The 24,543-nt window shown below is 33.0% G+C and overlaps 2 protein-coding genes across 5 annotated transcripts in view; one reads left to right on the top strand and one right to left on the bottom strand.

Annotated features, from left to right (window-relative positions):
• The first annotated feature begins 4,820 nt into the window (after nt 1-4,820).
• Nucleotides 4,821-24,543, top strand: part of LOC119081399 (flocculation protein FLO11) — an 83,927-nt gene continuing 64,204 nt past the window's right edge. For all 4 annotated transcript variants that reach the window (XM_037190289.1, XM_037190290.1, XM_037190286.1 and 1 more), the window contains exons 1-2: nt 4,821-5,125; nt 10,269-10,773. The gene's annotated coding sequence lies outside the window, so the exon portion shown is untranslated. The remainder of the gene's footprint in view (nt 5,126-10,268; nt 10,774-24,543) is intronic.
• On the bottom strand, nt 19,822-20,908 carry LOC119081517. Its single transcript, XM_037190528.1, has one exon. It carries the CDS (start codon nt 20,851-20,853, stop codon nt 19,924-19,926), a length of 930 nt encoding a protein of 309 aa, XP_037046423.1. The 5' UTR covers nt 20,854-20,908; the 3' UTR covers nt 19,822-19,923.

The raw sequence follows: 24,543 nt of genomic DNA, 5'->3' as shown, positions 1-24,543 counted from the left end.
GAACCCGGCAACGTAATTAGTTTTATCTGTCTAGAACGATAATCTCGAGCTTATCCCTCTAGGGAGTTTTTGTTTATCTCGATATATCTGTTCTCGACAGATAAAATATGATATGCACCTATTGCCAGACTGTTATTTTGACGTGTAGGCATTATGACCCACGCCTTCGGCTAGGGCAATAATGTCCTACACGTCAAAATACCAATCTTGGCAACAGGTGCATAATATATATTTCAATCGGACTAATATCTGCTGAGCGATAAGACTTTGGAAAAAGTTTTTTTTACGTACTGATCCAAAGCACCTAGCAGGGTAATAGAAACAAATAAAGTAGTACTTTAATCGAACCTTTTTTTTTCTTAATGTCATTGCGAAATTACCATAAAAAGGCTGCTAATTGTATTATTGGTATCAAAATACTACTCTATTTGACGTGTAAAAACCTCTATTACCCTGCTAGGTGCTTTGACTGATCACATCACGATTTCAAAGTCTTATCGCTCGGCAGATATTGGTCCGATTGAAAAACTAATTGCGTTACCGGACTTCTGAGATCACGCGCTACACACTGGCAGTTTGACCAAAATACGTCGAGGTAAAATTTAATTATTTTTCAGGTGAGTTGTCAAAGATAGGCGGTTTATACGTAGTATATTCAATTATACTCGATATACTGGATATACGAGCGTATATCGAGTATAAGAAAAATGAACGGAATTCCCCTAAAGATTTTTCTCTGGTCAATGAATATAATCTAGCAGGTATGGTCTACTGTCACCACGGAGGACACAACGATTTTAAAAACGGATTTAAAGGCATTCATTTTCATATTATTTTGACATGAATATTGAATGCGTTCAAGATAAATCGACCGATTTTAAATAATCGCCCATGTGTGTACATTCATTGCTGTCTTTTACACAAATTGGAAACCTTCTGATATTTTTATGTCCGAACGATATCCTCTTTTTAATTTGTCTAAAAGCTTAAGTGCTCTTGTTATCTGCAAAGTTTGGAAAGAACATGTTGAGACAATCACGAATGCGGGTGACGTCAACTTTGTTAAATGCACTTATTGAGTGCCGAAAGATCTAAGCACAATCATTACATTTGTTTAAAAGATAATTATTTATTCACACCTATTGCTTTTGAATCACTAGGTAGCATGGGTCCTGAGACAAAGTCATTTATAAAGAAATTGGGATCATTAATGCAAAAGGCTTCTGGGGAACCGCGCTCTATGGACTACCTGCTACAGAAGGTTTCCATTGCGATTCAAAGAAGAAATTCTAGTTGCTTTTTAGGGACCTTGGGACGTAATAGAATTGATGATTTTTATTTATTGTAAATATTTGTTTTTTGAAAAGATCGTTTTTTTACTGGTTGCACTTTGCAGCCTTTTTTTCGCTTTTAATAAAGAATATTTAACTTATTGAGTACTAATTTTGTTAAAAGTTAAAAGCAATTTTTTTTGTATCTTAAATTAAGACTCTTAACCTATTCTTTCAGAACCTTGGTTCTCTGAGTTAAATGAAGTTGTGAGTCTAAGTCTTAGACTCTAAGATAAGTGAAATTCAAGAACTAAATCCCAATACTAATTTAGGAAAATCAAATCACTGGATCATTAGCAGTCGTTCGCAGAATGATGTTTTTTGCATGTAACTTGAATAAAATTTAACCAAATGATTTTTCTGAAACTTAAAGGACTTGAAAGCAAGATCAATGCAAAAACTGCGTTATTTTTACTTCTCCATAAAAAATAATGGAGAATCTACAGTTGGCGACTTTACAGCTGCTCCACTCATACCGACAAAAGTGCTTACGCTCAGGGACTATTATTCGCAATTAATTACTGAATTACTTATTACAAAGTCGCCGGCAGTACCTTGAACTTATAATAATTATTAATCCATACCGAAATATTTCTAGTGTTTAACAGATGAAGTTAAAACGCTGGTTTGGTTCGAACAACTGGCGACACCTTGAACAAAAAAAGTAACAGATTCAATGAAAATGACATGACAATATACGCTTTCCATTTCTAAAAGATTAATGTTTTACAACAAATTACTGAAGTCTCTGACAACTCAGAGACGTCTGTTTATGATGATGTTTCTCTGTGCTGTTCTTCCGAATCGTTGTAAACATTTTTCCGCTATACAAACACAATGATCTGCTGTGATGTAAATAACAAAGAAGACGTTGCGCGGAAAGTCTTTACGCATAAGAGAAAAAAAAATCTGACCCATAAAATCATCTTCAATTTGAAAAACACATAACGTCTCTCACAATCATTCGGAGACTAGCACCCGAATGTTCATGTATGCTCTTATCTGATGTGTATTTCGAATATGGTCACAAGTCAACCGAAGTCGTTCATAAGGGTAAGTGTGAAAGCCATGATTTTCAATATCGATCTAAAAGCCACACCCTTCCTATTTGTAATTTAACATACATCCGACTGGCTATATATACTTAGTGAGATTGATAACATAGCAAGCAGACAGTCCACCGTCGTCTCTAGTATCATACCGAACATGTTCTCGTTCACGAACATATTTATGCTCACATTTTTATGGACGATATGCTGTTTTGTTTGTTGGAGTTGGAGCTATATAAGACGGAGGTGTTCAACAAATTAGTGCCAGGAAATTGCATCTAATTTGTTCAACAAACTTCGTCGAATATATGGTCGTAATTAAATAAAAAAAATCGATTTTCAAATTTTGTAAAATCTCTTTCTCCCGTAATATTTTGTAGACAATTGAGAGCTTATAATGAATGGGCCGCGGGTGGGTAAAGAAAAATATATTTTTACAGAAAAGAGTCATAAATAAACGAACAATCTCTTAATGGTTCTTATAACTCCAATTATCCGAATTTCCGTCGTTTTCGTGTTCAATATTATTGTTATGTTGTTGATGTTGATGGAATCGATGTAAACCACCAATTATTGTTTTGGTTAAATACTTATTTTGTATCTCATAACTGTGTTGAGCTTCTATTAAGTTTGAATGAAGGGCTTGTATGATATAATTATGTAGTATAGATAGGGAAAGAGAGTGGAGGGATGTGTCTTAAGAAATCTTTATTTTTAGGTTGTATTCATAAAGTTATCAATTCGGTGAAGGCATGTATATCATTATGATTATAAGACATTTATCCAATCTTTTTCTTCACTTGATCTAAGTATTTTCAACAGATTGATAGAATCGTGTTTTGTCAACCTAGGGAAAATTTAGGAAAATTTCATTTCGAGGGTGTCACATCATTTATTTTAATATTGAATTTGCTATATATGGCGACTTTCGCCAGGTGCAATCCTTATTTTTGTCGTCGTTGTTGATGAAACAAGTGTCTCTGAGAGGTCGCGAGTCAATACGTATCCTGGTGTTGACGTCTCTTTCGACTATACATTGCGAGTACCGCCACATTTTTGCAACTAACTATATTTAATATTTGCCTAGAAATTCTCTAAACTCAAATAACACATACTATAGCGATAATGTAGCTATTTGCAACAAGAGCGAAGTTTGTCTATTGCGATAAAACTCCTCAACCCGAACTGTGACTTGTAAGGCCTGTTCATTTTACAGAAATAGTCTCAAATTCATCTGGCATGGAGTTTATCTGGTCCGGAAGGTTAAAATATTGTCTCGACATTGTCTCGTAAAAACTATGGGACATGGCAATGTACTATCTACTGAAAATACTTAGACCAAAAGAAGAAATAGACTCAACAAGTGATCAACCTTCACAAATGGCAAGCTTCTCACATGGTCTAGTCGGTGCGGTCTCTGCCTTTTCTTGTTTGAAGTGATTGACTGTGATTAATAAAAAATATTTCGTTTTTTCTTGCATTTTGCTACATTGCTACACTGGGTCACACTATCCAGAGCTCGTTGTTTAATTTTGTCGTCACCATCGATAACAAAACCGATATAACCGTTATAATGAAGAATCTCGTACCGCGTCGGCGTCATTCGCAAAGTGACATTATAGTTATACAAAATGTGTCATTTTGCCAGCGCGAGATTCCTAGCACCCGTTCTTCAGTAAAAGAAAGCTACGAGGACAGAAAGTACAAAAGTACAAGATGAGGTCTTAAATTTTCATTAACTTTGTAAGAACTTTACTCATGAATGTGTTGCGTACACATTGTTGATTTTTTTTTAAATTTTTTTTATTTTTGTACGAAAAAACCTAACTATTTTTTCAAGTCTATGGACAAAATTACAGAATTCTCTTAAATTGGCATTGTGGATGGTAGATTTGAGGCACTTCCGTTTGTCCCCTCACATCGATCGAGTTATAACTTGCTCAATTGTCTAACATCTACCGTTTACAACGGGTGAGTTATTAACTATTGTTTTCGCAACAAGTGACGAAAAGTAGGACTTTCCTTTAATGCGAAAAACGTTGTATACAACTCGATGATAAATACTTTTTTAGGCATACGATGTGTATTGTCACACTCGGACTACGGCCTCGAGTGACAATCTCTAAAAAAGCATTTACCACTCGGTTGTTTGACTAACTATTTCTGTAGAGAAACACGAAGACATCCGAATATATATCATAATGCATTGACCCCATGGTGTATACACACATAAATACAACTAATTCAAAATAAAATATCTAGCGAGTATAATTACTTCTTCTACGTAAGAACAGACAATGATTTGTGTGTAATAAAATTTTCAGAAACAAGAACATTCACATTCAAATCATTCGCGCTTTTATTCCATTCATTTGAAATCCTGACTAGACATGCGTTCATTTTCACAATAAAATGAATTTGTTGTTCATATGCATGATATGAATTCTTGTTGTTCAATAAAATGAATGAATTTTGACAGTGTCGGCCATACTTGCTGAATAAACTTGAAGTTGAAAATCGGTGTGATTTTTTACTTCAAAATTACCGAAATTAAACAATATTTGTCATTGGATTAACGTATGATTATCTTAAAAATTGTAATTATATGGATTAAGTGTGAAAAACCGAAAAGAACAAGGTGTAATTAAACGTGAATGAGACTGTGAAAAAAAATTGTCGAAGGAATATTTTTTTTGTACTGTGTCGATCATCGTTATGTGTATGGGAGTATTAGTAAATTGAAAGGTATGTGAAGTTGAAATTATGTTATGTAGGAGAGATTACCGCGAAATTAATTCGCGCGATGTGAGTTTAATAAAAATTTAGTTAAATGAATTGATGACGAGCAGAATATGCCGTTTTATAATTTTTGTGTCTATCAAAATTCGAAAACGGAAAATTATATTTGTTACTGTTCCACGGCAGAAAACTGAATTATGAGTGGAAAAATATGTAACAATGTTGATTACAATCTGCAAGGAGTTCTTGGGTTCTAAGTAAACATACTTAAGCAAAATATCAGAAGATTTATTTTAACCACTGAGTGAAAATGTTAATCTAAGTGTTGCATGTCACAACCGAAATCTTTCTCGCGAAATAGTAGAAAACAAAATGAGACATTGCGTTCGTAGTTATTCTTTGTTAAAAAAAAACTGTGTCCACACTTGACTTTGATGTGACTTGAACTTTAGTAAATGTTTACGTCTCGATAAATCTCTAGAAGTTGTGCGGACAATAAGCCTTCAACTTTCTTTTGAGTCAGGACACTATCATTTGCAGATAACTATTTTCATCGCTGCCATATAGAGCCGTGGGTCTTCGACGTGACACTCACTATAGGCTCAGTATCGGTTATACCATTACGCCTAACGTTTCTAACATAAAACATTTCAAAACTCGAATGCTACATATGTACGACTGAATCTTTCACTTCGTTTGTTTTAACATAAATTTCGGTGTTACGTGACCTAAGCTAGAGCTCATCATTAATTTTTGTTGTTGGTGTTGATACCAGAAGGTAGGGCCGTATGTAGAAAGTCAACAAGAAGTTTTTGGTCATTCGATTGGATAACTATTTTAAGGAAAACTTTGAGATGTCTTTGTCTCGTCACCTGATATGCCTTATATCGACCACGACGAAAAGAACAAGCGATAAGCTCAGACTAGTTTTCTCTTAAGAGCGTAATGATAAAAATATTGAAGTAGTAGATTTTGTATCAAGATCGATAAATGCTTGCAATTTCGAAAAGGTTGATAGATAAATATTGTCTTAAGTAATGGCTAAAGGAACATCCATAGACACATAATAGCCATTCATCACATCCACAATTTATTTCAAAAAAATGTCTCCATCCAATCAATATTATTGCAACATTTCTCTTGTTTACAGTATTATCAAACATCATATTATCAATTCTAACTAACGATCTGTTAAGTATACAGACACATATATGACACTCATATACAATATGTATCTTATGGAAGTATTTCCTATTATACCTCTTATCTCTCGTCGATATTCCTGCAATATATACTACCTCATATTTACAGCAGAACTTCCACAAAAAGTCAACATATTCAATAGTCCAACAAAATAAGCTTTCAGTTGTTCTTTTATGCTGAAATCCGATAAAGCTGCACATTTTTCACCGTTTGTGTAAATACAACGAATAATCCATCCTAGAGTTATGCAACTGTTTCAAATGTAAATTCCAAAGGAACTTTCTATGGGATGCATTTAAAGCGCAGTCTCTCCTAATTATGTAGTGTGCAATAATTTAATTCATTTTTGGTATATGCAAAACAATGCAATTTAAATTCCCTTAGTCTGCAAATGCGTGAAAACTTTTTTTTTTCGCTAGTTTTGTTTTAATAGCAGTGAACTATGAATGCGAGTAATTTGAAATAATAAAATGGAATATTGCTTCTGTTCACACCAATCCTAATACGTCACTCATCGTATGACTGTCTAATTATTTATTTTTATACTTTTATTTGTCCAAAAATGTTTATTTAAAGTTTCGCCGATTTATTTTCCTCCCTTCTATTTAATACATCTTTTAAACAACATTGAAAGCCGTTTCCAAGTTATTAAATAAAATCATGAACTCCTTATCTATCTGAAGATATCATTTTTCTATTATTAACCCAATGAATACACAACGTAACCATAGTCAAGAAACAAGCAAAAATTGTTCGAAATATTTCAGTGGCTTACAAGTGCTATTAACTAAAGTAAATAGCAACGACAAAACATGGCACATTCCTCACAAGCAGTTTTATAACTCCTATATCTTAACAACAAACTAAAAATCTTTTTTTTTAACTTGCTATACATTCGGCCATTCCGACCAAAAAAACCCTCACATTAAAATATTTTGAATTATAAAATTAAAAATAGAAATTGAAAGCCCGCAAAAAAGCTGCTAGTCTAATCATGGCAATTTATCAGATTTGCTTCGAGGCATCTCTTAAATCAATTCGCAGATAAATTATTTCATATTATACGGTTCGGTGTTCGAACCATAGGTATGTTAGATATGTAGATAGACATAGATATAGCCAATCCATTATCTTTACACCTTAGCACACAATTTAGTAGAATGGTCTCGTCAGTCAAATTTTTGTCTAGTAATTTCATTACTTTGAATCCATTGACCTTTTAACTCAAATTTCAACCAGACCGAGTCATTGCTGCTGACGCTTTGTGAAAATAAATTTCTCTAAGTGTGGTGTCAAGCTAAACAATCAAATTCACTAATTACATAACTAAACAATCCACTTAAGCAATTTCAAAACGATTGACGTTTACAAATGAGCTCCGGTTGGTATTATACATGAATACATGTGATCATGAAGAATTATCCTCCCGTGCATTAAAATAGTGGAACAATTAAATTTTGAAAACTCGTCGTTCGCAATGTCGTGATCAAACAATCACTGCTCTTTCATATAGATCTTTGGCCCCGAAATTCGTTGCTTATACAAGTTTACATGAATGCCATAATGTGCCAGTCATGGCGTTCAGATTGTGCTCATAAAACACTGTGTGTTTATGCAGAAATCGAAAAATCGGATGTTATTCGGGAAAGCGATGAGACCAATTGCTTAAAAATTTTCTAAACATACCAGTGGTGTAATGTGCGGACATACAACTTGATTTTTCGATGACTCCATCGAACAATCTTTATTTAGATTAGATAAGACTTTAATTAGACAAACGTTTAGTGTAACGTTATGTGTCGCTTGTTGGTGCCAAGCTTATTCTAGTTGTGATTTTAGAATACATTTCTAAAATTGATGACCATGCCACTGTGGTTCCATTTTTGTTGTTTAGACGAAAATGGAATAGGACAAGGGCATATAGTATTATAACAATTGGTTTTCTTCTGACGCTCATTGATTTTCCATGGGTGACGTTAAGTATGACTATGGTCATAGCTTAGGAAAAATAATTTATTTTTAGTAAATATAGACACGTATAGTAGGTGCAGATGCCTACACCTCAGCGAACATAAAATATCAATTTGACGATAGCAGATAGCTTCACAACCGAATAATTATTCGAACAAATTACTAACCCAATATATGAATATCCATTTCACGTAGGCATTACTGCCACTTAAATTTATCTAAAAAAAAATGAAATGAAAAAAGCTTGTCAAAAAAGGTCAAAACTAAATAAATAAAACTCTCATGTGATAACCGATTCAAATTAAATATTTAGTTCGGTTGGAAACATTTTCTTTTTTTATCACAAAGTGAACTTGAACGATTATAACATTAAAATTCAAATGCCCACATTCATGTAATCTCTTAATAAATTTACAACTCGCATTGATAATAATTATGAGTTTTGAAAATTGTATGTAGAGACAATATATTCATTTCAAACATGACTAACGAAAACACAATCACATACACGTATGCGGTATGTACACATGTTAGATGGCAATTTTTATTTGAACATTTTAATCGCTTTTTTTAGTATAATTTACTCGTAATTCCTCTTATCGCTTTTATTCCGTAATATATGTTACCGTTTTTTTTTTGTTCAGAATAAAAATCTATAAAAAGCCAACAGTATTATAATATCAAATCGCCTCCCATAGTTTCAATAAATCATGAATTATTATTAAATAAATTGAAGTAATTTATCATACAATGCTTGTGTACAATGTACGATACAGAAATGGTTGAGTTTTTTTTTCCTTCTGTCTTTCTCTCTCGCTCTGTTGTTGTTATTAATAACTAATATGCGTTTTACGTGAATATTTATTTATTTATTTATTTTATTTATTTATCTCAGTTTAACGACCAGATAACAGGCAAGGCCCAATAATAATCCAGTCAAGAAAATGTTACAAATATAAGATAGAGAAGATATTGTGGGACAGTGGGACGTATAGCACGTTTTACAAAACGCAATGTGTTGGAAAAATATTAATTCTGTTTATCCACATGTCAATTTCTGTAACTTTATTTTATTATGACAAATTTAACCGCGACTGATCGCGTCCATTTAGTAAGTCTATACGCTTGTTATATTTGTTTTTTTTTTTCTCTTTCAATTATGTAATGCAATTACGTATTGTAGGTACTATATTAGATATATGTGTCTGAGCAGCGATATTAAACGGATATTTGTCTTTCGTGTATATGGCTATAAAACTAATTTGTCCGTTAACACATTGCATTTTCCATCTTCCAGCCCTTTACTACCGGAAAATTGACGAAGTCTAACTCAATTTTTGATTATTAGTGTTAAGGGAAAGGGGAGACATAAATACGCTGTATGTTATAGTCTAATAACAATTTATCCAACATAATGAAGAGTAGATGGATTGAAAAGATGTCGTGAAATTTGTTATATTTTGTGTGTTACTTGTGGTTTAACGCTCTACCAGAGCATGAAACTTGTTCAGATAATCATATTTAGATAGTTGAGTTTGTGAGTGCAAATAGTTTTGTACTACGAAAACACACACACACACACACACCAGTTGGTAATCTATATACTTTACTCGATAAAATGTATTTCACATGGAAATGCAGTAATAATAAATGTACCGGAGATTTTGTCATGCTTCTCTTAAAATGTAACGTAGCAAAAGATTGTGGTTCTAACTTCTATGAAATATTATTTATATTTAGTCACAATAAACTAATCTTTTCGTTCTGTGTTGTATAAACTGTATCCTACACAGGCTCAGACTATACCTATAGATATACATACAGATCGAAATAATATATCTAGTTTATGAAGTGCGATTACTTATTTGATAAGTCGAAATCCATTACCGATTGTACAAACATTGCAACAATAATACAAATTAATTAGTAATTGAGATTTCAACAATAAATCATCAATTATATCATATAATTACAGATATAAAACAGAAAAACAATTAACAACAACAACAACAAGACCGCCAACAGACAGCAGTAGCAAATCACCGAGTCGTCATTTTCAACAAAATCGTTTATTTTAAATAAAGCTAACAAAACAACAAACATTTTAACAACTCCCAAGATCTACGGCCAAGATTATAGTTCGAAACTCGAAAGACACAATGTGCTAGAACGAGATAAGTGAATTATTTGTTTTATATAGTGTGTCCCCGTGTCGTTTTGTGTATATACATATATATTTTTTGAATATATCTATCCATCTATACCTATAACGTTATACATACAGACTATAGGTATATACAGCCATTGAAAAGTTAACTAATAAAATCGGTGTGTTTGTGTGTGCTAAAAGTGTCATGTGAAACTCTATAATTTTAAATGGATAATTAAATGCAAATATTAATTATATTTGAGAATATACATTTTAAATGTGAAAGATTTATTAGCATTGAGGATTAATATTCAGCAAATTTAAGAGCTAGGTGAGTGTTTGAATATTTATTTTAATTTTTTAATTTTTACATTTTATTACATAAACTTTTATTATATGCCTTATTATGCCTTATTGAAATTAATTCGAAATTTATGTTGCTCTATATGGCGGGTAAGCGCATTTGTTGTTTTTGCGTTTAGATTATTTCTTTTTAATAAACACTGATGAGGTAACTCTCTTCCAATATGGCAATTTATAATTGATCGAGCATTTGCAATTTATCTCATAATTGACTTGTTTTCGATTACTGATTTATTTTCGCTAAATTTGTATAATTTGACTTCTTCGGTTTTATCTGCGTCGTAATCGTTTTGTACACATTAGGCCATAATAATCATTATGAGGCTACTTCGATACGGCTGCGGTAAAGAGTTCGCAATGATTAATTAAATCGTCTGCGTGCCATACAAATTTTTATTTTATCGTTTGATTTGTTTAAAGAAAATCTTAGTAAAAAAGGAAGGACAATCAAATGAAGTTTTCCATTTCTTGTCAAGTGATTTTGTTGTCGTCTCAAAAAAAAAAGTTAAACGACGTTTTTCAGATAATTGTACACTGGTACCTTATCGCATAACTTTCAACCAACCGCAAAAAAAACCATGTCAATTATTACTCGGTGATAGCTTACAAAGTTTATTGTTTAAGAAAATATAATCATAGATTGGTGTACTGTACGGTTTACTGTTGATTATTTGTAATTGACAGTTTTACGATTAACAAATCAATTTCAATATTCACGTAAATTCGAAAACTTTATGTCGATATCCAGTAGACCCTACAATTTCAATGACGCTCGTAAAGATGGACAGCGATCTTATTTATTTCAACTTTGTTTCATTTCGTTTTCACTTTTATTATTAAACGTTTCGACTACAATTTCATTTCCATTTGCACACAATGTTTCGTCCTTATGCTACAATCTCTTGGGTGTTTTACCTTCAATAAGAAACTTTTAAAATGATTTTGAACATAATGAAACAGCCATAAAACCTTTCATGGCATAAAGTTGTGTTCGGCTCGGATTTATTCACATGTACACCTTCTCAATCATGATAAAATATTTATTTCTATATATGTATATATATTTCTGTGTACACGACATCCATAGCTATGATATCCGAACCATTTTATTGTACAATGAATAATATCACTGAACATAGTCAGTGTTACATATTTGTACACTGCACAACAACATTGAACTGAGTATTATCATAAATTTAATGCATATATACCCATACCAGATTGAATAACATGCACAAACAATAATCCACATAAAGGTAGATTTACCAGCAAACAAGTTACAAACCATGGAATAATAATCTACACAAAGAGTTAACTTTGGTGTATATATATATTGCTGAAAACAATTAACGTAATGTGTAAATGGAGAACTCTCTGATGGTGTTCTCAAGAAAATTATGAGTTGTGTAAGTGAGTTATGTAGTCGGAATTGAATGTGTACATAAGCTATAAAAACTTACACTGGGGAGGTCTATTACCTAATTGGTTATGCATAAGATTCTGAGACATTTTTATTTTCTAGATCTAACGAAAAATGTTCATTGGCTTCAAAACGTCATTCCATAAAATTGTGAATGTTTGGACTTTGATAGTCATCCCATTTGAAGCTGCACAAAACTGTGACTCAATCAGCAGTGAGCGATTAATATAATCGACCTCTTAACAATAACGGAAGTTGATCAGAAATCAATATGAAAACTAAAAGATGAATAACCGGATTTATTATAATATTAATAATCTTCGGATTACCCTCCATAACAGATCATTTTGCCCCCCCCTTTCGTTTTGACTCGCATTTTCACATCAATTCAACCCTCAGAATAAAAAATATTATCATTCACATAAATACACGACAAAAGGCAAAAATGGAAATCTTCATAAAAAACCTTTTTTCATTTTCTTTTGAAATAACATTTTCCCATTTTTATTTATTTTTTTTTTGTTAGCACAAAAAAAATGCTCAAAAACCATTTTGCTTTTGTCTGATGTTGAGAGTCCCATATTTAATATAGTCACAAAATGACAAACCATCTCTACCCAATGTCTATAGATATATCTGTATAAATATATATATATATATGTATACCTTTATCATAACGCCGCCGCCACCACCAACACCACCCACTCAGTATTGCGCGATTCAAACTTCATTTTCGGTTTTTGCTTCGTTCAATATGATGGAAGTCATCGGAAATAGTAGAAAGCTTTGCGGTTGTATTATGCTTTCCTACAGCATTCTGTAGAGTGACAAGTACGTAAACATGTCACACATACCGGTCGGTATAAAATATCAGCAGTTATGACAATGCGAACAAAGGGTTGACTGGTTATACCTAATAGTTTTCTTATTTTTGTATTTTTTGTGTGTGGCTATTTCGAGACTTTTTTGAATGTTATAGTCACATGATATTTTGTGACAAAATAGAACTTTTATTCTTGTCTTTATTCTTAAATCTTTATAAGAATTTCCTGGGTATCCGAGGTTGTAATCCGTAACATAATCGTTTAATGTATTCAACGGAATATATAGCTTATTGCAGAGTTACCTTCATTGTATTATTAGGATTCTATGAAGTTTCACAGAATTTTAAGAGACACAAACGAGTTCCTGTGAATATCTTTTTAATTTTGAAGAATTCTGAAATGTTACAGTTTGTCACATTAAGAAAACTTAATTTTAGATTAATCAGAGCTTTGAAAGTCATCCACGATCCCAGTCAATTAAGTGATGCTTAGTTGACTTAACAAATATGTTCAGAATTTTAAAAAAATCCACTGTATCAGTCAGTCAGTACGGTCAGTCATACGTCAGTAAAACTTAGACATTAATTTGCTTCATCTGTTTTTCAGCTGGTCGACTCAAACAAACAAAAGTACTCATTTGTCGTTATACAGTTTCACCACTACGATGCACGTAACTTATAGCTTCTTTGCCTGTAGAAAGAAGTGTGCATGTGTTAGTGGACCAGCTGAAAATCAGCTGAAGCAAATGCAAGTCTAAATTTCACTGACAAGGCTGTATAAGAAATGAAGTAAAAGATTTTGTAATAAAGTAAGAAATATATTGTAGTACGATTCCCATTTCTGATAGGTTAACTTCAAATAAAACTTAAAAATATTCAAAGCCAGAATTCTTTTGATCTTTTTTTATGGATGAATAGACAAATGTTCAGATAATACATTTTAATTATATTCGTGATCGGTCAACATGTAGTATCGTCTTATACAATATACTATTTAGCAGTTCTAAACATGCTAAACAGGAAAATCCAATTAATGTCATACGAGTATTTAGATTTAGGCAATAGCGTTCATTGGACCCCTTAAAGTAGCATCAATTTTCACTTTGAAGCGTTTAGGCTAGGAGAAACCAATTAAAAAAAGAAATGAAAAATACTTTGAGTAAAGCAGAAATTCTTACGATTTCTTCTCCCTCTCAATAGAGCTCGCCAAATATCTTCAAAGAGTTGGTATTGATATTTTTTTTATAATTGACGCTATAAACAAATTGTACAGATGTTTCAAAAGTAAGATTTCTCTTCGAAACTGAAATGTTCGTGCGCACAAAGTAATAGGAACATGTAATTTCGTTGAAATGTTCGCTAATAATCGCGATGTCTTCGTGTATGAAGTATTTTATGGACGTGTGACCTTATAAGTCATTCAGTTTTCTTCGTTTGTTTAGGGGCCGTTCATAAATTACGTAACGCTAGAGGGGGAGGGGGGGGGGGGGTATGAGGCAAGCGTTACGGTGGTAACAAAATTGGGTCAAACTTGACCCTTTTAGCGTTACAGACCCGGGGGGGGGTCTGAAAAATGTTGATTTTTGCGTTACGTAATTTATGAACGGCCCCTTACACTTAAGTAAGAAATAATTAATTAGCGAATTATCTTTACAACTATGGCTTTTTATTATTTATAATGCGTACGAATGGAAATAAATTAGCTGTTTAATCAGAGATATTACTATTGCTGTGAATGTCGCGTCCTCAGAAATATAATCTAAGAAAGACATATAGATTATTCATTTCTATAGAAGTAATTAAGACCACAACGACTTTTCCATGACAAACAAATTAAATTTTTTCGCTATCGACTAAGATTTTATTTCTTTAATTGTAATAGTTAGACAATCAATATCGTTTGCATGCTTATTACACACCTTGGGAAAACAAGAAAATTGGTTTAGGTTTCAAAGCATGTGATAGTTTAATAGTTTTTGAGTGAGGTTGATCCGAGGCGTAGCCGAGGTCAATAAACGCACGAAAACGAGACTTTTCATTTTTATCCCGAGTTATCTAATAGATTTTATATGTCTATGTGTGTTAAAACTAACATTATGCATCAGCTTGGAGAGGGAGTTTGGGTTTATCTTTGCATCCACACATAAAAAATATTATACACCTATGCCCAAATGCTTATTTTGACGAGTGGGATTACGATCCGCGCCTTCGGCTTAGGATCACAATCACCAACTCGTCAAAATAAACGATTGGACGCCGGTGCATAATATTTATTATATTTTATTTCGGCTAAGCCTCGGATCAATAAATTTTACGCGAAGACTCTAGAAGACCCAAAATGTCATTAATAATTTCAGTTTTTGGGTACAGAGTTGACGTCAGATTCCTTCATTGTTTACTTATCATCGAATGCGTAGTAAAAACGCAGAACAGCAATTAAAATAAAATTATTCTTTTCTTTTGATATTTTCATTCAGATAAAGATTGTAGCAATAAAAAGAATCGAAAGGAGTACAGACATTCTAATGACAGGACTGCTTCATGCAATTATATTAATCAAAACACAAGTTTTCGTAGAAATAATCAGCGGAAATCTTATTTTCTTCATAATTTGTTTGCCTTTCAGCATTTTGTGTACAAATAATGATATTTACATCAAGCAAAACGTACTTTCAAAATCAAGAAAGTTGAGAGTTAGCCAAATAATACTTTAATATTGTTAGAACAGGGAAAAAAATATATCAAAAAAAACGTCTTATTATTGAACACATTATAAAAAGACGTGAAGAAAAAAGAATAAACGATAAATTATGTACATGTTGACATAATGTATTGATAACTTTTTTTGTGGGTATAATCTTGTATCTTGGTTTCTTTTTTATTATTTTATTATATGTCTTAGGTATATTGTTTGTGGAATATAAATATTTGTTAGTGAATATGGCACGGAATATTCACGGTAGTTTGGGCTGGGTAAATGTTTTGTTGGTTTTTCGAGGTGTAATGAACTATATTTTTGACATCGACCATAAACTATGATTGATGATATGGGCTTATTGAGCGATTTTATCACTGAATAATATGATATGAATTGCACTTTAATTTGATAAACTCGAACGAATGGTTTTTGAAGAAGAAGAAAAAGATGAAAGAAGTCAGAGTGAAGGATATTGATTTATTTAATTGTAAAATAGAGATAAAGTATAAGGAAATACTGATAATTCCAGTTCTACTCTTTTAAGATTTTTTGTGCTACTTACCTTATCTTCTATACATGCAAAACAAAAATTGTCTGTGGAGTCAATACTCTTGGGGGATTGCAATTGATGGATGATATAATTGAAAAAAATATATCGAAAACCTAAGATCATAGGACGGTTGATGGTGGTAGACTCATGTTCGAGTAAAATTTCTTTCCTGAAATAAATTTCATTATCGAATTCGTGTTTCCATTACGTTTCAAAAAATTAAAGTTAAACAAACAGAGAGCTAATTCAAATTCAATTAAACAAAATTAAATCGAAAATTTAAAACTACTTACGTGCTACGAAGAACAACGGAAAAGAGATCTTCGACAATCGGTATTAAATACAACATAATAAAATTGTGAACAGAATTGGAATCCTACATCGTTCGGAAAAAAATAATCTTCAAACATTAACTTTTTAAGTGCACGAATCTCTACAACAGCGAAAAAGAAGGAAAAGAAAGAAAAAAAAAACAATTTAAGGTATCGGCAAAAATTTGTTCTTTCCGCATAAAAGTTCGTATAATATGAACACAAAAGGAAGAGGGAAGAAAAAGAAAAAAATTTATTATAAATTTCGGAGTAGATTTTTTTTTATCTACATAAAAAAATGAAATAAAGAGAATTATGAGCTTCTTCGTGAAGAGGATTTTTGTTGGGAGTTTTGTTTGATCTTTATATTTTTTACCCTTAGTATACGTATGTATATTACATTTCATAACATTAAAAGTTCAACCAGTCTTGAGTGTAAGTAGCTTCAGCAGATTATTATTGGAATAAGTAAACATTGATCGATGTTTTTAATCGAAAACAATTTGATTTTTTAATTAAATGAATAATAAGTGTTATTAGAATGTTGTTGTTGTTGTTTGACATTAAAATGTTTTAAATACCTCAAAGGCATTACTGGTACTATCGTTTGGAGTGGTCGTTAAATCAATATTTAAATTACCTTTCCCTCAATGGCTATGTCGCTGCAATGTATTTGCAACTTTTTAGTTTTTATACCAAATTTATTGACATTAACAACATCATCAAATTATGAAAATGTAGTAAAAGAACAAAGTTTTATAATATTCTGTTATTGAGAGTTGACCAAAAAATTCCTGTTCTGCTGCAATTATATTATTGAGTATCACGATTGCGCCGACCAATCAGAAACAAGAATTTATTCTCTCATTTGTTGGTTTTTGTTTACAAAAACTGTTACATGGTATTTTCAGATTAAAAAATGATTAATACATGTATGCACATTTATTACTTTTTTTGGTCCCGATGATTAAGACCTATTGGATTAAAAATTACCAACAAACGAAAATTTAAAAGAAATCAACAGAAAACAAACTGATCATAATTGTTCAAGCTCTAATGCATTTATGTAGTGACAGCAAACATTTAGTTCTAAGTGTACTAAGCTGCCTCTTGCATTGCTAAAAATTAATAGGTATGTAGATGAAGATGTCGACACTTTCAATGGGAACAATAGAGACACTAAGATGACTTCCTTTTGAGAGTTGAGCTTGTACGGCCCAATAATACTCTGTTTACTATCTGCAGCAATCAATGATTTCTATCTTGTAAAGAATGCTATTGTACATAGCACAACACGTTGTTTACTATCTGTAGCAATATAAAATCAATGATAACAACCTTGTAAATGTATAAAAAATAAAATGCTGATAAAACATTTACTCTCCTTTTTATACATATTTCCTCGTTAACAAGTAAAGAAGTAGATGAAACATTATGCTTGCATGTAACAGTCGGTCGAGGTATGAATCTAGGAATTCGATCAATTTAATAAAATTATGTTTCGATGTCGGTTGAGTTCAAATGCTGTGAAAGAAAAATAATCTTGTCCATCGTGTATAGAATTTGTCATGACTATGGCCTCGAATATACTTTTTCATGCCTTGGGGCCAAAATCGAGGTCAATTTTGGAAATTTTCTCTCGATTTTCCCTCAGCATGAAAACTTTTTTGAGTACTTGGGTTGGACCTTGGACGATGTCTGAGCTATTTTCGCTTGCAGCAAAAATAGCTTAAATACATCGTCCAAACCAAATACACAAATAACTATTTCATATTGTTTAGAGATAAATATAGCCATTTTCGTGCCCACCACAGTAAAAAGTAAAATACGCATTCGATTGTAACTTCTTACTTTAAGTACATGCCCTTACTCTGCCTTCAGATTTGTGATATATTTCAAGGTATGTGGGAAGGTTATGTAAAATATAGCCCAATCAAATGAACTAATGTGCTAGGTCGCGCGTCTGAATGAAATTACCTCCTCACCAAATAAGGCAGCTACCTAGACACTCATTTCATACAGTTGCATTTTATCAACGTAGTTACCCAACTTTTTCTTCTATCAATTTAGTACATGTCTTGTGACTAGCATATCAATCTAACGTTGATCAAATATTTGAAAAAAGTATCGTTCTTGCTGTAATCTTACGATTGTAATGGCATTAATTTTACAAAAAACTAAGAAACACGCGAGTGACGATCTCAAGTACCATGGCCTATATGCGTACTATTTTCTTGGCTTCAACAAATCGAAAATCGCTAAAATCTATCGCAAGGATCCCAAAACTATAACCAACTGGATTACACGATATGAAAAGTCTGGAGAATTGGGCAGAAAAACGACAAATCGGGTGCCAAAGAAAATTGATCAAGATAAACGGGAATGGATTTTGAATCTCTACCACGAATGTCCGATTTTATATTTGGAAGAAGCTAAGTTCAAATTCGAGAGACATTTTGGCATAACGATATCCGCATCTTACATTTGTAAGATTTTACATCAGAACAATTTCTCGTGGAAAACGTTAGAGATTCGGGCGATCCAGATCAAGGAAAAAGAAATCGAAAAATTTTTCCACGAGTTGAACGCGATCGATTGGCACTACACAAATTTGGTATTTCTTGACGAGATTTCTGTCGATAATCACGGTTTGATTCGAGAGAAAGGCTACGGGATTGTTGGGAAAAAACTTATTTTTCGAGGTGAATTTAACCGCAAGCCAAGAATGTCTTTATTGTGTTTTTTGGGGCAGGCTGGCATCCTGGACACGTACCAAACGGAAGGAACATTTTCGAGACAAAAGTTTTTCGACAGTTGTAAGGATTTTGCTTTGGGTGGCATTTGCCAGGTTTATCCTGGGCAACACAGCGTCTGGATCCTTGATGGCGCTAAAATACATTGTCATCCAGCAATAATTCGCTATCTGCGGTCAATTGGTATTATCCCGGTGTTCCTGCCACCGTACACACCGTTTTTCAATCCAATTGAAATTGTGTTCGGAATCGTGAAGAAGCATTTAAAGAAAACATTCGCCAAATCCACTGAAAATATGGAATTTCAAGTAAACATGGAACTCACGAGAATGCGTAATTTTGACTGTACAGCCATCTTCAAATCCTGCGGTTACGTGACAAGCGGACAATTTGATCCTACTGTTGCACAAGAGCAAGAACTGACCCAATTTGGATTCAAAGAAACTCCAGAGTTTATGCTGTAATTCGGTGGGTTTATTCAATAAATCAACTGTTGGCAGACCAGCTGCAACAAAGCATTAGTGTTTCGTTCAATACAACGTGCAATCTAGTTATTTTGTAGTTCAGATCACGTGATCTACATCCTCACAGTCCATGATAAGGTTTTCTTGTTGCTGACTCGTTTCATTTTCTTCGGGTTGCAGAGAATTTGCCATTGCAGTAACCAATCTCTGATTCGACGTGATGACATCTTCCAAACTTTTCAATCGCCACCCCATCATCTCGATACAACGAGCGATCGACTGACGCATGGTTTCAAAGTCCTTCGTTAGCAGCTGTAGTTGATGCTTGAATGAATCGATCATGTTGTCAGTGACTTGAAGCCCATTCCGGGCACTTTGCATTTTTTCGTTGTCAGAAAATGCCACTGAGCGAAAAAGTGGTATTAAATGTGCTGGGGGACACTCATTTAGCAATCGTTCTCGTGACTCGTTCAACGGGGCAGATTGGATGAAATTTGCCCACATCACCCAACTGGAATGGTGTGCTGCATAGTGGACGCTGTGTATCGCCTTCAGCTGGCCGACCATTTCCATCAATGACACAGTGTTATCAGCGTTGGCTCTATCACGCTTCTCTGGGACCAGTAATTGGGACGAGAATTTGGTATGAATGGTTTTGTTGCAAATTTTCTTTCCATAAGTGTACACGAAGACGTTGACGTTTTTTCCTCTCAACTTTCGCAGGCAGTCCACGTTGACTTGACTCATTGTCATTACTTTTCTCGAGCCCAGATCTTGAAGCGTTACGAACTTATCAATTTCATCCTGCGTTGGATTTTCAGATTCCGCCCAAACGAAATTATCACCAGCGACCATAACCTCACGCTTGATGAACTGCACCGCCGTTATCCATAATCCGCCGACAATTTCCTCCAAAGTTTCACCAGCGATAATTTTCTCGTTATCTTCGTTTAACGATTTCTGCCCAACAAATTCTCGATTTAAAAAATGTCCGATGAAATAGAATTTCGATTGATTTTCTTTATCCATATTGCTGCCGATAGTAAACAACGTGTTGCGCCAGGTAAAACGATAAAATGACTGTTTGTTTTGAAATGACAAATAAAATTTTAGCACACTTAGAACAAGCCGTTGAGAAATGAAAACGTCAAACATATGAAATGTCATCGAGAGATCAGAGAAAAGTGAGAGAAGGACCTTGTTCATTTCTTATTGGTCGGCACAATTGTTCATTCTCAAAAATTATTGTCGTTGACTTGGAATTTTTGGGTCCACTCTCAATATAAATTGCAACTGATGTTTCAGCAATCAAACCATGCACAATGCACACGATTCTTAAGTTATAATGTAAACATCAGCTGAATGTGAAATTACAAATTTTCTACAGAACACATTTTGGTGCATATCTAATTCGATGTTATGTGCAATGCACATGCAAAACCTAATTTACATACATTTTAGCAGTCGTAATAAGTTGAAATTAGTTACCATTTAATTTTTGCTTCATTTTTCTTGTTGTAGCGAGAATAAATGCATTTCTTTTCTATTATAGCTCCAATTACGTTGATTTCGTTATTAGATTAGGAAAATTAATTTGCAAAAAAAAACAACGAGCAAACAATTACACGTGACGATAAGGTCTGTCGTATAACTGAATTATCGACTTCTCTGATAGTTAATTTCATGAATTTTATAAGTGTCTGTGTCATATATTTCTTATGATGTAGTGGCACTTGTAGAAAAAGTCAGCAGAAAAGTAGGAACACCTCGTCTGTATTTAATATTACCGATCGTTGAACGCCATACCTGTGTTTGTGGCGACACTGTAGATAAATACGGGCGTCATGGTTTATCCTGTTCAAAGGCGGCTGGAACCAATCCGAGACATGCAACGACATTATCCAATGGACATTAAAATCTGCGGAAATCCCTGCAGTCCGAGAACCACCGGGTTGTTCAAGACCAGACGGAAAAAAAACCTGATGGAATGACGTTAATTCCTTGGGCGAGGCAAATCAGCACTGTGGGATTTCACATGTCGTGACACTTTCGCACAATCGTATTTGAACAAAACGTCATAAAAAGCGGTTTATGCAGCCAATCAAGCATAAACAAAGAAAATTGACCACTACAGTGACCTAGCAGATCATTTTATTTTTATTCGTGTTGCCACTGAAACGTCTGGAGTGTTTGGTGATATTGGTTTGAAAGTCATTAAACAAATTGGCAGCAAAATTGCAGACGTTACGAATGAAAAACTTTCAACTTCCCGAAATCTATTTTTCTCCAACTGTAGTGCACACTTGAAAATCGAGTTTTCGATAGCGACTGGTATTTTTGGATTTTTTCTCGCTATGGCTCATGACCTTTCAAAAAGTTGTTCAGCCGCACCGTGGATGTACAGAAATGACTAAAATGGAAAGTTATATTATAATGCAGCAATTCGAGCAATTTTATTATCACTAAAAACCATTTCAAGCGATAATTCTTATATGTAAATAAGCAGTTGCAGTATTTTTGTTGTTCTATGCAGGTAACTGATGTTTTTTCAGATCAGGTAATTGCATTGTAGCCTCAAAATTTCGTTAGTATTGCGGTAGTAATTCCTTTCTAAAATATGAAAATAGTTTAACGTATTCACCTCGTAGAAACGGTAAGCGTGTCGCAAGAGAATCTTTAAATCTGATACTTCATTTGTTTAATGGGAAGTAGTACGATACAGAATCTATTACTTCAATATTTGTATCATACATTTCGGTATATATGAGAACACTACCAGAGTTCATTCTCGTTGTAGATAGCAGATAACTATAAGAATACATTACTGGATGTTGCGTTTAGCCATTTTAAAATGAAATACTTAATTCAGAATTAAAATTCATGTAATTATTTCGTTCCTCTGATACTAACAATATTTTTGCAATTGATTTTCGTATTCAATTTCACCTGATAAAACACCACTCATCTGGCGTCGCCTTGTTGCCTCCCTTCCCATTTCGAATTGTGCTACGATTCTGTATAAAAACCAATATATAAGATTGATTATCCATGTATGCTAAATTGTCATGCATACCGAAAACTCAACGAATAATGTTACAAAAAGCAGATTATATTGAAAAGATAACTCAAGCTTAAGGGAAGTTTAATTTATTCAAAATATATTGATTTTTTTTCGTCGTTTTCTTATTCTTTAAAAAGGATAATTTGTGTGTATCCGGCATAACACAGTAGGGTAATATATATGTATATTTAGCTCGGTATAGAAATGTGTGCGATGTTCAAACATAAATACACACAAAACATATACTCTCTCTTTCTCTTGTACCTTTTTGGGTTTTGGTTGAATAGTAAAATATAAAAATGGTAATGTAGCGCAAACATAAAGTGTTTATTATAAATTACTTATGTTCAAAATGTGACGTTGATATGTGTACCGAGGGGGTGTAAAATTTTGAATGTTGAGTGTATGGAAAATAGGCTTAACGTACCGTTTTATTTAATGTCTTCAACAATGTAATAAGAAAACGCAAATAAATGCTTTTGGGCCCGGGTTTTTAACACTTAGCTCTCTCACAATAGTGGCAACTGTCAAGGGTAGCGCTGACAATACAATGCCAGTCTATACTTACCATGATTTTAATTTTATGTTCGCATGAAATTGATGGGATTTAATATTCAATGTTCGTTCGTTAGTGATTGAATGAAGAAACGACATTTTCTGTAAGGGCCACTTACAATTGAAAATTGAACAAATTATAATAAAATGAGATTTTATTTCCCATTCCAATGTTAGCAATCATTGCCGTAACATTATTCAATACTGGGAAAGTATTCTGCTATAATTTTTTTTCCTTCAACGTATTTCTCTTCTCGAGAAACACATTGAAATGCATTCTCGGTTCATACACTTTTATGTTACCTGCGATAAACTACATGTCAACGGTAATAAAAATAAATGTCATTGTAAATATGTAAGTGCGAAACAAAAAACCGATACCATTGCGATGGTTATCTATCTGAATCTATGTTCTGTTTTCGAAAAGTTTACGAACAATACAAAATTGATATCTCAAGCTGTTTTTTTCTTCTTTAGCTTGATAACATAAGTTATTGATTTCAAAAATCGAATTTTGCTGCTTAGCAAACTTTCTTAAACTTAACGTATACGTAGACTTGCTTGTATTGGAAACTGTATTATACGAAATACATAAAGTTGTGGAATTTTTTTATTTTTAAACTGTTTAAATATAGAAAAGTTTATAAGCCAGTTATTCTCGTCTTTAATCACTCCACTACACATTCTTTGTTGGCTTAACAAAACGAACGAATGTGACAAATTTTGTGCGAAGGATCATTGATTTATTCCCAAATCGTATGAGGATATGTTACGTAACATTTCTCGTTTACAAATATGATTTCATGCTCGCTCTATGCACATATAATGAAAGCCGTTCACAGATCTACAGTAGCTAATTTCGTTTTGTGAACTAGTCGACAAAAGCATATAATCAAGTCGTGTAAAACAATCAAAATGCAATTTGCTTAGCTCTATTATGACATTCCGAAAGGGCTTACTAACTACACATAATGATTACATATTGCTTTTCCATTCAAATGAATAAAGCATAATGTAGCATGTCTCTGAAGTGTGTTTCAAATACAAAAATGATCATAAAGTGAAGTTGTAAAAAAAAACCTTATGAAATTACCGAATCTTTT

This window comes from Bradysia coprophila, unplaced genomic scaffold, assembly GCF_014529535.1.
Source record: "Bradysia coprophila strain Holo2 unplaced genomic scaffold, BU_Bcop_v1 contig_358, whole genome shotgun sequence".
NCBI classification, from domain to species: Eukaryota; Metazoa; Arthropoda; class Insecta; order Diptera; family Sciaridae; genus Bradysia; species Bradysia coprophila.
Note: the sequence above shows the minus strand (reverse complement) of the source record. Positions and strands in the feature narration are given on the sequence as shown.